At 38.7% G+C, this 14370-nt stretch overlaps 1 protein-coding gene across 1 annotated transcript in view; it reads right to left on the bottom strand.

The window, feature by feature from the left end:
- Nucleotides 1-5468: 5468 nt before the first annotated feature.
- The window catches only part of LOC127576789 (bile salt export pump-like), a 45615-nt gene continuing 36713 nt past the window's right edge, over nt 5469-14370 (bottom strand). Inside the window, 8 exon segments of the mRNA XM_052027533.1 lie at nt 5469-6108; nt 7091-7237; nt 7872-8078; nt 8182-8379; nt 11555-11711; nt 11808-12049; nt 12139-12342; nt 14053-14214. Of these exon segments, the coding sequence (XP_051883493.1) occupies nt 5908-6108; nt 7091-7237; nt 7872-8078; nt 8182-8379; nt 11555-11711; nt 11808-12049; nt 12139-12342; nt 14053-14214 (1518 nt within the window). The 3' untranslated portion in view covers nt 5469-5907.

Genomic DNA, 14370 nt, shown 5'->3' with positions numbered 1-14370 from the left:
GGCATTTTTATTCTGCGCTTTCATTTTGATATCATGTAGATATTAATAATTATGGTTGTTTTTTTACGATTCAGTGGAGAAATCTTTCAATGAAAGATTACCAGAAGTCACGCTCCCCCAGCCCAAACAATGGTCTCGCTCAGCAGCTGCAGTTTTATGGAAAAAACCTGCAGACGCTGCAAAGGTGAAATAAACGCGGGGGTGGGGGGAGGTTGTTGGTAAACGGGCCCGGGAGTGAGTGCGTGTGTGGCGAGAGAAGCAGTGTAAACGGCTGTGGGTCGCCCACAGATGCTGCCTGACCAGCTGAGTCTTTCCGGCGTGCTCTCTGTTGCAGCAGTTTTGCTGGCCTCCAGCAGGTGCCGCTGCGGCGAGGCTGCAGGGCTCCCGAGCCACCGCTGGGGGGCAGCAGGTGGCGGGCTGGCTGGAGACTGGGAGGTTGCTCACCTGGGCAACAGGTCAAGCCCCATCCACCTTGCTGAGCTCCCATCCCTGGCCCACAGTATCTCTGTTCTACCAGTCCGTCCCTTCTCTAGAGTTGAAAACTAACTTGTTGAAAACTCTCTCATTCCTGTTTCTGACTAAGGGGCTCAGACCTGAAACGTTAACTCTGTTTCTCTTTCCACCGATGCTGCCTGACCTATTGAGCGTTCCCTACATTTTCTGTTTTTATTTCAGCTTTCCAGCAGCTGCAGTTTTTTAAAATTTTCATTTGACAATATCTCTCTCCAGAAGAACCCATGTTGTGCTAAGGTTATTGGAGTCCACAAGATATCATGTGTCTGGCACTTGTGCTCGTTGACTTGACATGATTTCTATGAAAAATGTGAATGGGAACTTGAACTTTTGAATGTGAACTTTCTTGATCCTTAATTTGCTACACCTATTAGCATGGTGCCTCTAACTAGTTAATTATCATTTGACATAAGTTGAAATTAGGCTATTATATATGTGGACACTGCTTTAAAATTAACATTATGCACAGCCATATGTTCTAAACTTTGAAATCTAAACTAGTGGTAGTGAGATAAAATTGTGCTTAAACTCACCCGATAAAATTTGAATATTTCACATTTAAATAAATTGTTTTCCCAAATAAAACACAACTAGCCGTAAATTGTGAGTGGCCCATGAGCTTTTTGGGTGATGAAAGATGAAAATAATATTTTTTATTACAGTGCATTTACAATTTTGGACAATCTATCGGAAATAGAAAAACTTCCGTGGACATCTGATAGCCCTTTCAGTGAAATTTCTGAAGTATTATTTGCATATTATCTGCACATTTGATCAATGTTTTTATTTCCTTTTGGTCAAAAAGATGATACTATGACATGGGCAATTAAGTTTGGATCGTTCATATCACCAAATGATTGCAACTGCGATAGTTGTTGACATCTATTAGCATGGTGCCTGTAACTAGTGAATGGGATTGGTTTATTGATTAGCAGTGATAGCAAATTGGCCAAATTGGGATAATGATGAGAGACACAGATAATACATTATTGTCGAGTGTACCTCTGAACATATTGTTTCCTGTGTACCTGTCTCTGAAATGTTTCAACATTGTAGCCAATGGAACAACAGAGAAAAAACATTGTTAAACTAATGTGGAGATCTCATACGTTAATACAGTACAATAAAATATAAATTGCTTGTTTTTAATAAAAGTTATGGAACAGAATTTTCCAGTCCCCTTCCAGAATTATAGTTGGAAAGCATTAAAATCCTAGTTGAATTTTAAATAGATGTCTCATCCACATAAAACTTCACCATTGTTTGCCATAGTTGCATACTGCTGAATGCCAGGAGGAATACTAGCCTTTATAAGGTTGCAAGTAGGCCCCAGCACTCCAGGTTTTGCATACAACTTGGAGTCATTTAGAAGAAAATATGCTATTGCTTCTGAATTATGGGATTGCTTCTTAGCTTTGGGTCAAATTAGGGTGTTTCCAAAGTTGGAGGTTGCCTGAGATACAAGGGACAGGCAAATGCCAGCATGTGCCAAATTGACATGCACTCTGCTAGCCCAAGCTTGTAGACGTGGTCCCACCAAACAAGTAAACCTGCCAATTCAGACTTTGTTGGCATTAGCTGGGCTGATCCCAGTGCATCTTCTGTGATTGCAACCTGTGTAGTTTCAAGTCCATTCCTTACAGTCATTCTCCAGTCCAATAACATTAAGCATTAACTAATTTAATTGTCAATCATTTGCATTTAGCTATAACACACACTGGAACAGTGCTGCACATCAAACTAACCTATTAATTATTAAGGGATTTACTTTTAGTTTGTGACCCACAGAGCCAATTTAACAATATTTACTTAATACATTTAATGTTAGTTTTTCCAATAGAGATTTCTTCTTACTGAGAGGCTACCCAGTATTCTTTTTTGTTATTCAGACTATTTGTTTTTTGCATAATTTGGCATGCAATCCATCCATGAATTGAAGCAAAGATAAACTCAGAATAAATGAAAGAACCTACATCTTAGAAATTTTACTTCTAAGATGTGGCAAGTAACATGTGTGCTGCAAAAACATCCCATCTGAACGGCAGTGGTTACTCTCTTACATATCTGTCAATGTGAATAATACTTAATCCCATCATATATGTTAAGACAGAGGTTTTCAACCTGTGGTCGGCGGACCCCAGGGGTCCGCGGCAGGTTGCCAGGGGGTCCGTGAGCAAGCCAAGAAAAAAATGGAAAAGCGACCTGTTACAAAGACGTAGCTTACTTGCTTGCTCCGGTTTTCCACTATTCAGAAAATCAGCTATATCTATTCTATCTGTAATAGGCGACAATCTTAGAGACTTAGGCAGTGTTCCTTTCTGGTAAGCTGCCACTTAATATTCGATTTATGTCGTCAGAGTAGTCAGTAGTGTTCACTACTCACTACTATTCTGTTGTGCACAGTAGTGTTAGCGAGACTGAGTGACGTTGGTGTGCCTTAATAATATTGCTTACTTACCGTGCATTTATGCCACAGTGACGTCACTGTTAAATGAAAAGTGCGCAAGCGTGTAAATTTTAGATTAGTTTTGATAATTTTGTTTATCAGTAATAGTAATTAAACTGTCCAGTGTGTATTGCTGAGTATGGAGAAATTTCTGAAGAGAAAAGCTGACCAGAAACCAGAAGATTCTGATGACGAAGTGGATAAGGGTGACTTAAAGAGAAAACAATGCAAGTACGATCCAGAATATATTTCATACGGCTTCATCGCAGTGGGGACAAATGCGGACTAACCTCTCTGTGTTGTGTGTTTGCAAACACTGTCCAACGATGCAATGAAACTAGTGAAATTGAAGCACCGTTTAACAACAGTGCATCCAGATAATGCCAGTAAGCTGAAGGAATATTTTGTGCGGCAAAAGGAGCTGTACCTCAAGCAGAAGGGCAAAATGACAGCCTGCACCACTGTAAATGAGAAGGCTCTTTGCACATCATATTTGGTAGCATTACGAATAGCACATTCCAGAAAGCCTCACACAATTGGAGAAGAGCTTATACTGCCTGCAGCAGTAGATATGTGCGGTTGTACTGGGAGAAGAATCCAGTCAAAAACTGAAAGCCATTCCACTGTCTGATAACACAGTAAGCAGAAGAATTGGCGATATGGCGGAAGATATACAGACCCAGCTGATAGCATGTCTTCAGCAAGTCAGATTTGCGATTCAGCTCAATGAAAGTACTGATGTTGCCAGTACTGCGCAGTTGTTGGTTTATGTTCGATATTGCTGGGAAGGAGAGGCTTTGGAAGACTTTCTGTTTTGCAAGGTGCTCCCAGGGCGTACAAGCGGTGAAGAAGTTTTCCGTGTGCTTGACACTTTTTTTGTACAACCGGTATTGGCGTGGACACAGTGTATTGGAGTATGCATGGATAGTGCTGCCGCAATGACGGGAAGGAAGTCGGGTCTAGTCGCACGAGTGAAAGAAGTAGCTCCACATGTAGCAGCAACTCACTGCATGATTCACCATGAGGCTTTGGCTGCAAAGGATATGGATGAAAATCTTGTGGATGTGTTTTCCACGTGCATTAAAATCGTTAACTTTATCAAAGCCAGGCCGCTCAATCATCATTTGTTTGAAAACATATGCCATGAAATGGAAGCTGAGCATAAGCATTTGTTGCTACATACAGAAGTCAGATGGCTGTCACGAGGCCGCGTTGTGCAACGTGCATATGAATTGCGAGATGAACTCATTTTTCTAAATGAGCATAACGGATCATTGGCACAGTTCTTGACAGATGACAGATGGGTTGCCAGATTAGCTTTTCTTGCAGATACTTTCAACATTTTGAACAGCTTAAATCTATCATTGCAAGGACCTGGCTCAAATGTTCTGAAAACGCATGACAAGATCAATGCCTTCCAGAAAAAACTCCGTATCTGGAAGGGAAGATGCGAGCAAGGCATCTATGATATGTTTCCGTTGCTGGCTGACTTTCTGACAGTGAACGAGACTAAGACAGAGGCCATTGCGAGCACCGTTTTGAACCATATTCAACAGCTGTCACATTATTTCCATGAGTATCTTGGCGACAATGACACAAGCATATTTGATTGGATTCGAAATCCATTTGAATGCATGCTTACTGATTTAACTGGATGTGAACAAGAAGAATTGGTTGAACTGTCATCTGACAGGACTTTTTGCTTGCAGTTTAACCGAATGTCACTGTTGTCATTCTGGATAGCATGTTCCCAGGAGTATCCACTGCTGTCCGGCAAAGCCGCCAATGTTCTGTTACCATTTGCAACCACTTACCTGTGCGAAATAGCATTTTCTGTAGTCACTGCCATGAAAACCAAATACAGATCAAGACTGAATATTGAGGATGACATATGTGTATGTTTGTCACACATACCACCACATTTGGACAAACTCTGCAGTGCGAAACAGGCACAACCTTCACATTGAACTGAACACTGAAAGACACCGCTGGTAATTATCGGTGATTGAAATAGTCACTATTTCAATAGGGCCTATATGCAGTAATTTAAGTGTTGTATGCATGAATTATCGATTGTTTGATTTTGTGGGCTTTGGGGGTCCGCCATCTAACAAGGACATTTTCTGGGGGGGTCACAGCATGAAAAAGGTTGAAAACCACTGTGTTAAGAGATCAGAATCATTGCTGAAATATATAAAAATAATCAGTAAGGTGGATTCCTCATATTTACATGATTTACTTCTCTGGATGTCGGAAATATGGCCCATTGGGAATAACAGTGATACTCTGCAAGTATTAATTATGGTTTTCTATAAGGTGAAGATATCTTGTAATTAAGCCTCTAGTTATGGATGAGGAAAAGGAGAGAGCCAAGGATACATAGATCCTTTGGGGACTATGGAATTGGTGAGATTTTACTCTGGCTAAAATTGGATAGGTAGGCATAAAACCAAACAAATAAGTATAATATTAATAACACTACGTCCAGACAACCCTCCACTGTTTTTATTTTAGATTCGGAAAAGGCATTTTAACTTTGACAAAAACATTTCATTATTTGAGGTACTGTATGTCTGTAATTTGTTCTTTGCAATTGAAACTTTCCAAACAACATTGTCAACAGTTTTGCATTTAATTCAAGTTAAGTTAGATAGCTTTGACAGTCACTGATGTTCTTGAGAAATAGCACTGTATTTTAATAGCTCACACTAGCAGAGCTAAATTATTGTGTTGCTGGTTTTAAAAAATCTACACAATATGCTAAGAAATTCTACTTGGAACAAGCAGACAAGCAGGCATAAAAATATACATACATTTTTTTCTTAAATGTTGCTGTATTTAAATCCATGGACTGTATGAAGAAGAAAACTGGAGTAGCTAACAAGATTTGAAAGGGCATTGAGTAAGCAAGTTATTTAACAAATAGCGTGAATTTGATTTGAAGCTATTCAGCTGATAGGAGCACCAGTTGTGACAAGTTTATAATAAGCTCCTTTCATGGCCATTAGTTCCTCATGAGTTCCCTGTTCAATAAGTATTCCTCGAGACATGACAGCGATGATATCTGAGTTCTGAATGGTTGACAGACGATGTGCTATCACAATACAAGTTCTTCCTTTTCTTGCTTCATCTAAAGCAGCCTGGACAATCTAAATCCAAGAGAATACATTAAACTTTCAACAAACAACTTTGGAATGTATTTTGCAATACATTAGAAATGCTGATAATTGCTGGCAGTGGCAACTGGTGGAACTCATAGTCAAAAAGCACAGGCTCCAGGGATACTATTCCAATTTTAGATTTTAAGAAGGTAGTGTTTATGGTCCCTGTGTTATGACCATCAATTAACTGGAATTAATGCAAGGTAATATAGTGCTGTTGCGTCATTGGCCGGCCCCAGGGTGTTAATAGGCAAATGTTGATCTATTAATATCGATGGTAGTAAATGTTTCCAGGGGTCCAGGCCAGAAGCTCCAAGAGGAGCATTGAGTTGTACGGACCTCAATATATCAATGGAGTTGGGAAAATATTAAAAAGGAAACTAAATGAATGAGAGAAAGGAGAAAAGGAATGTTTTTAGAAGGAATTCTAACAGTCAGTTTCAATGGATGTGTGTTGAGATGTCTTTTTTTTAATTTATACCAAATTTTAATTTTATTGATTAAAAAAAATGAGATGAAAATGACTTTGAAATGTCAGTTGAACAGTCTGATTGCTTGGCCTAGTGATAATTATTTATTAAGTTAGATTAGCAGCTAATGCCCTGTTACATTTTTGCTCCAAAAAACAATGGAACTATATAAACTTACGTATGAGTATAATTCCAATCCAGTTACTTGATGATCTTGTAAAACCTATTCTCTTTATGTTTAATTACAACAATGGATTATAGGAAAGAAAAATTACCCATGGAAGTGGAAAATGAAATGATAGAAAACAAAAAAAGTTAAGAGATAACTGGGAGTATGGAGAAGACAACAACATATTTGAGACATATTAATTTTGGTGATGAATGATTTGATGACAAACTAATTAGCTGAGCAGCCTTTTATATATATTATTGCCTTGTTGTATATTCCTGATATTTTCAAATCTATTAACCAACCAAAACACTATTTTCTTTGTTGATACCTTTTCACTTTCTGTATCTAGTGCAGATGTTGCTTCATCCAGGAGAAGAATTTTTGGATCCCGGACAATGGCACGAGCTATAGCAATACGCTGTTTCTGTCCACGGGATAATTGAGAACCTTGGGCACCCACAGAGGTATCATATTTCTGAGTGGAAGAAAAACAAAAGTGCATATCCGGCAGTCTGTTTGAATGAGGTAACTCTTTGGATGTTTTAGTATTTTACATCTGATGTGAATTTTTCAAAGAATTTCAACACGAGGCCCTATAATGTAAGTTAAAAAGTTCTTTTAAGAAAAGTAGTAATTAGTCAATTCAACCCTTGATAATGATTGCTTTATGACTCTACATAGATGAGCCTAATTCAGTTCCAGCTGAATACCCACATAAGCACATTCTGAAGTAATTCCAGATTGCTCCTCCATTGTTAGTTCAGGCAAACTGAGGTCAACTACATGCTCTCAAGTGTAAGTCAGGTATGGCATGCTTGCCTCGGAATCAGATGACTTAAGTTCCAGAGACTGAAGCACAAAACTCGAGACTAACATTCGAATTTATTACTGAGGAGTAGTGCAGGGTCAGATGAGATTATAAGCAAGGCTCCATCTGTTCATTTGGTGGTTTGAGTCAACAGCCTTCTTATAGGGGTGGTTTTATTTAATGTTGAGATCAAGAGGAAAACAAACTGCTATTACACAATTCTACTGGTTTCATATTACATGATTTCCCATGAGCATGCCCACATCCTGTGGTAAAAATAATTTCCAATAACAAAACGTACATCTGGTAATGACATCACAAAATCATGGAGCTGAGCTTTCTTTGCAGCTACGATTACTTCGTCCATACTAACTTGACGGCTGTTGTCACCATATTTAATATTCTCCGCAACACTGCAGTCAAAAAGCACAGGTTCCTGGGATACGATTCCAATTTTAGATCTTAAGAAGGCAATGTTTATGGTCCCTGTGTTACGACCATCAATTAACTGAAATTAATGAAAGAGAATAAAAGAACTTAATGATGTAAGGAATGTTGTTGGAGTATTTACAAGCAGACATTACATTTTGGAACAGGATATATTCTCTTACCAGTTGTCCCTGGTTAGGATCGTAAAATCGTTCAAGCAATTGCACACTTGTGCTTTTTCCACATCCACTACTGCCAACGAAGGCAAGTGTCTGGCCAGGCCTCACTGAAACTGAAAGGCCATTTAGGACTTGGAAGTCTGGCCGATTTGGATATGTAAATTTGCAGTCAATGAATTTAATTTCTCCTTTAAAATTGTTCTGTTAAAAGAAAGCATAAATTTAGATGTCATCATTGAAAATAAGCTGACTGAAAACATAATTGTATTATGTTCATTCAGGATAGATAACCGATCCTTTCCTTATGATATTTAAATCAAGTTTCTGCCATGCTATTAGGAATCTGTGCTAATTAATTGCCACGTGAGTTTCCAAGGGCTCAGAAGAGGAGACAGGAGCAGCTGGGTCCAGAAAAAGGTGCATTTTACAGGACTTCCTATGGCTCAGGAGAAGGGTGGGAGCTATCTTCAGGACCCTAAAGAAAGTCTTTTGTCTCTCCTCTCTCAATAGTGGTCTCTCTCTAGCCATTGCCACAGTCAGTGACCTCACCCAAGCTTGAAACTGCAACCTGGTTCACGAACAGTGACATCCCCAAATGCCAACTGCAACCATTCCGTGATTAAAGCCATTCCTACCAGTCAATTCTCACCTGTAATCCTACCCTGTGATTGTGATTGCTGAGGAATTTCTGCAGGGGCTTCAGAAGTAACCACCTCCTCTTTGTTTCCCCTACTGGCATCTGGTAATCTGTCAACTTGACTTGTGCCAGTTGGGAAACAGAAAACAAACTTACAATGAGGTCCTAATGTTAAATTCACAAGAACCTCAGTTGTGACATATGTCTCTAGCACTACTGGATTTCTCTGCATTTAGGGCTATAAATGTTGTTGTCATCACAAAATAGAGTCCCTAGGTACACGTGCCTACAAAATCCTTGATTGGGATCAGGGTGATATTAAAGTGCCAGAAGACACTATTGTCTGTTACCTAGAAGTCTTCACAGCAAAATGATTCAGAGAAATTCAGACGATTGGTTTGTTTAATTCTTTCATGGTCTGACTGAAAATATTTGGTATTTAAGCTGACTTCATCTTTATTTCGCTTGTATGTTCATGCAATTCTAAAAAATTCTGTCCTTGAATAAACTTCTCTTACTGAAAATCATCCTCTCAAGCATTGTGGAAATATTGGCCTAGGCTTTGCTGGAAGCCCCTGCACTGTCTTGGGTTCGTTGTGTAACCTTCCAGGTGAGTAGCTCAGCAGACTCACAACTTTGGAAGCTCCAGTAACATCAAGGGCTTTTCCAGACTGCTTTGGTAAATGTTTATAGACAATTGCTACAATCCAGAGAGCAGAAGATTCTTTAGTTAATGAGGTAGCAGTCTTAAAGGAACAGTCACTCTTTAACACCTTGTAATAAACATACACTGCAGTTCTGCATCGAACCACTGACATTTACTGTTGTTTTGTAAGCTTACTGTTGGAATTGGGATTGGAATTGGTTTATTATTGTCACATGTACCAAGGTACAGTGAAAAGCTTGTTTTGCATTCTGTTCATACAGATCAATTCATTACACAATGCATTGAGGTAGTACAAGGTAAAACAATAACAGAATGCAGAATAAAGTGTCACAGCTACAGAGAAAGTGCAGTGCAGGTAGACAATAAGGTGCAAGGTCATAACAAGGTAGTTTGTGAGGTCAAGAGTCCATTTTATCGTACTAGAGAACCATTCAATAGTCTTATAACAGCGAGATAGAAGCTGTCCTTGAGCCTGCTGGTACATGCTTTCACAGGTTTTTGTATCTTCTGCCTGATGGGAGAGGGGAGAAGAGAGAATGTTCAGGATGGGTGGGGTCTATGATTATGCTGGCTGCTTTACCAAGGCAGAGACAAGTATAGAAATATTTCAGTGAGACACAAATTAAATAAAGGGCACTGAGCAAAGTTTAGAAGTAACCAATAGTTTGATTAATAAAGTAGGAGCATTTGAAATGACAAAAGTAATTACAGAACATGTGACGAAAGTATACAACACAGATACAATTGTATGTGCACAACAGAGTCCAGAGTCACAGGGGACACAAAGTCAGAGTGATTGCAGTGTTCATTGCAGAGTATTTTGATGTTGATCTGCTAATATTTAACTGAAAAAGACTGTGAATAAAATGAATTTTATTTTATTTAAAGCAGCTATTTCTTGCTACAGGGGACTGTCAACTGTTTTTTTCACCAAAGGATGATATTATGTGCAACATTCCTCCTGACCTGTGGATAAATAGGGAAATAACTATTAAAATGGCCTAATATGAAAGGAAAATACTGCAGATAATGGAAATATTATATGAAAGTGCAACTTTCTGGAAATGCGGAGCAGGTCAAACAGCATGATTTGTGATGAGGAAACAGAAGTAATGTTTCAGGTCGATGATTAATCTGAAAATCAAAAAAATCTGAAATAAAGACAGAAAATGCTGGAAAATGCTGGAAGTATGCAGGGGGTCTCCGCAGGTTGGGGAATTCAAGATTAAAGGGAGTATTAAAAACAATGAGCTAGGTCTTTCAGGCAATTAAAAAGGCTAATGGTGCCTTTATTGCAAAGAGATTTGAGTACAAGAATAAAAATTTGAAGAATGAGAGGTGACCTTATTGACATGTACAAAATTCTTACCTGGCTCAAAAGGGGAGATGTAGTAAATGTTTCCCTAGGCTAAAGAGTCTAGAACCACGAGTCATAGTATCTAATTAAGGTATGGGTCAGTTAGGATTGAAATGAGGAGAAGCTTCTTTGCTCAGAGTGTGGTGAATCTTTGGAATTCTCTGCCTGGGCGGATTGTGGAGGCTCAGTTAAAATAAAGATCAATAGATTCCTGGATATTAGAGGAATCAAAGGTTTTACGGACCAGGTAAGGCAAATGTTGTTGAGGTCACAATCATGTTGAATGGCAGAGCAGGTTTGAGGGTCCAATGGCCTACACCTACTCCTAGTTCTTATGTTCTTATGACTCGTTAAGGAATATTTCTTCACAAAAAGAGCGGTAGATGTTTGGAACTCTTTCTCACTTGATGGCTCCATTGATAATTTTAAGTGTGAGATTGACAGTTTTCTGTTAACCAGTGGTTTAAGGGACATGTGGACTTAGATCAGCCATGTTCTTGCTGAATGGCAGAATAGGCTCGAGGAGATAAATGGCCCAATCTTGTTCCTATGTTCTGTTTTCTGTTCTCGATTCCAGCATCTGCAGCCTCTTCTGTCTTTTATTATTCGCCATAACTATTATCTTTAAAAGTGCTAAATGAAACATTAATAATATATGCAGCATTGTTCTGACACTAAAGCCCAGCCTACTACCAATGAGAAGTTGTTACGATACCCATTTTTCTCCTTCATCGCTGTAGACATTGATTTCTGGTACACGATCAATCAGTTGGAAAAAGCGTGCTGCGGCTATTTTTGCTTTTGCATAGTCTGGAGTATATGAAGATGCTCTTCCCAGTGCTGTACCACTTGTTACTATGGCAGAAATCACTCTGTAGTAAAATAACATTGCTGATTTTAAAATGATTAAACATTGCATGTTACACGTGCTATAATTCTTTTTTAATTGTACAGTGGAGGAACCTTACCTGAATACGATGCTGAAGTGAAGGCTCTCGGCAACAACCAAATGACCACCAAATCTGTATGATGCAGCATTGGCCAAGAAGATTACAGATTGAGCAAAACCAAAGCACAAACCATAAACATTAGCTTTTTTAATTGCAGCTCTATAAGGGGCTTCAAGCTGCATCTCGTACAATTGCACAAACATTTTCTCTTTTGTTAGACCAGCTATGGTTCGAATGTTACTCAGGGCTTCACTAGATATCTAAAGAGTAAGAGAATGTTGAAATGAGAGTTTGTTTATTGGGAAAATAAACATAATCTAATGTGCAAATAAGATAATCAGAAATATACCTGGCCAGCAACTTCAAGGGCTTCTTTGTCCTGATTTGCAAATCCTGTTAACATTTTAGCTTGCAGAGCACCAGAGAGTGCCAGAAAGGGCAGAAAACAGAGTATAACTAATGTTAGCTTCCAGCTAAAGTAGAAAGCAATGATCAATGACACTCCTATGTTGGTGAGAGAATTCACTATCATTCCAATCTGAGTTCCAGTAGCCTGAGGGAAGAAACAATAGAAAATCAGTTATAGGAATTGCATCAACTAAACACATAGTGAGCACTTTTCACTTATATAATCATTGTTCAAACTGAGTAAAATTCATTATCCTGATTATAGCATTGCCGTAGAATTGATTTTTCAAAATAAAACAGATTTAATATTTAACAATAAAAATGGATTTCCAAAAGCTATAAAGCCACAAGGAACATAAAAAAATAGTTGATGAACTCTGCAGTATATATGACCAATAAAAATATTGCAGTGTAAGCACACTTCAGACTTCTGCTGAACTGCTGTGGCCCACAAGAATAAATTTTTTTAAGTTTTTGGGACAAACCACAAACTTTTGTCGCCTTGTGGACCTATTTGATATTACTTGTGTAAGCACCCACAGTCTGCACTATTCAACCCATTTGATAGGAAAAGAAAAGAAAATCATAAAAGCCATTTATATTGTCCTTTTAATGTCTGCATGTCACCTTAAGGCACCTCACAATCAACAAATTGTCGAAAGATTGCTGGATGGGATATCTGGATCTTGAATCTTGTGGATATGTGGGTGGAATTTTAACTTTCAAAATTAGACAGCTTTAGTTTGGGTGGATTTAGAATTGTAAAGTTTCTTAATCTTTACTCCACACTGCCCATTTCTAGTTTTAACAAGGATGGGCAGGTAACCAACTTGCTCATAATGGATGGATCCTTCAAAATTTATATTGCTGTATGCTTTAGAATTGACTGCAAATTTAAGTTAAACACTACTTGGTCTGGCCTCAGGAAACTTGCCAGCTAAAGGGAGATAAGAGCTGCTGGATCCTGGGTTAAGTGCTTGCCCTCTTACCTGTTGAAGCTCATTTACTTGCTTCACCCATCCCTGTGTTCACTCCCCCTTTATCCATTTGATCTTCCTACCTGACCTTTCCAACTTCTTTTGCCAGTGATTTTTAATTTTCCCTTCCAATCTTCTGCCTGAGGTTATTGTGATCTTCTCATCCCTGTTGGAGCCTATCCAATCTCATTCCCTTCTTGCTGCTTTTCCTTGGATTTTTACTTTTCCAGTCACGCAGGGCTTGAAAAAAATCTATGCAGACTACATCACATGAATTACTCTCAAGGTTATCCATCCAATCTCCTCAAAAAATTCAATAATTCATCGAACCTGACCTTCCCATAAACACTCCTTGTGGACAGATTAAGCCGCGTCTTTCTGAATGATAAATTATACAGTCCTTTGGAATTTTTCTAATAATTTAGCTGCCACTAAGTATATGTTTAATTATTTTCTCCCTGTATAAATAAAATTACCCTAGCAACAGTCTTTCAACTCTCCAGCGCTATTCCCACAGGCAGAAAGATTGGAACATGATGGTCAGGACCTCTGCTATTTCCTTCCTTGTTTCCCTTATCAGGCTGGACACATAGCATCAGTGGCTTGTGATTCATCAACTTTCAAAGGTTCTAAACCCTTAATACTTCCTTTCTCTGACCCCAGCTGGGTGGTAATGAACCCCACCCTTAACTCTAATGCAGCTCTGGTCTCATGTCCACAAGAATAAATTAATGGCAGCTGTCTGTCCTCCATCACCTGTTCTGCTTCCAGAATGTAGTAATCCTTTTTATTGAATAAAATCATTATTTTATGTTCAAGATTTATACTGAAACAACTTTTACCTCTTAATCTTATTTACATTAATTACCATGGCTTACCCCTTGAACCTGTGACGCATCTGTAGCAAGCCTTGTTGTTAATGTTCCAGGACTGTTCTTCCGATCATCAAACCAACCAATTTCTTGTCCTAACATGGCCTGGAAACCTAATTTCCTCAATCTCCGTGTCAGCAATTCACCAGATTTGGCAAAAAAGTAACCCTTGTTAAAGGATGTATTAGGCATGGTTAGTAAGTTTGCAGATGACACTAAAATAGGTGGTATCATAGACAGTGAAGAAGGTTACCAAAAATTACAGGGGGATCTTGATCACCTAGAGAAGTGGGCCAAGGAATGGCAAATGGCATTCAATAAGTG

Source organism: Pristis pectinata, chromosome 1, assembly GCF_009764475.1.
Source record: "Pristis pectinata isolate sPriPec2 chromosome 1, sPriPec2.1.pri, whole genome shotgun sequence".
Lineage (NCBI taxonomy): Eukaryota > Metazoa > Chordata > Chondrichthyes > Rhinopristiformes > Pristidae > Pristis > Pristis pectinata.
The sequence above is the reverse complement of the archived record's forward strand: the minus strand, read 5'-3'. Positions and strand labels throughout refer to the sequence as shown.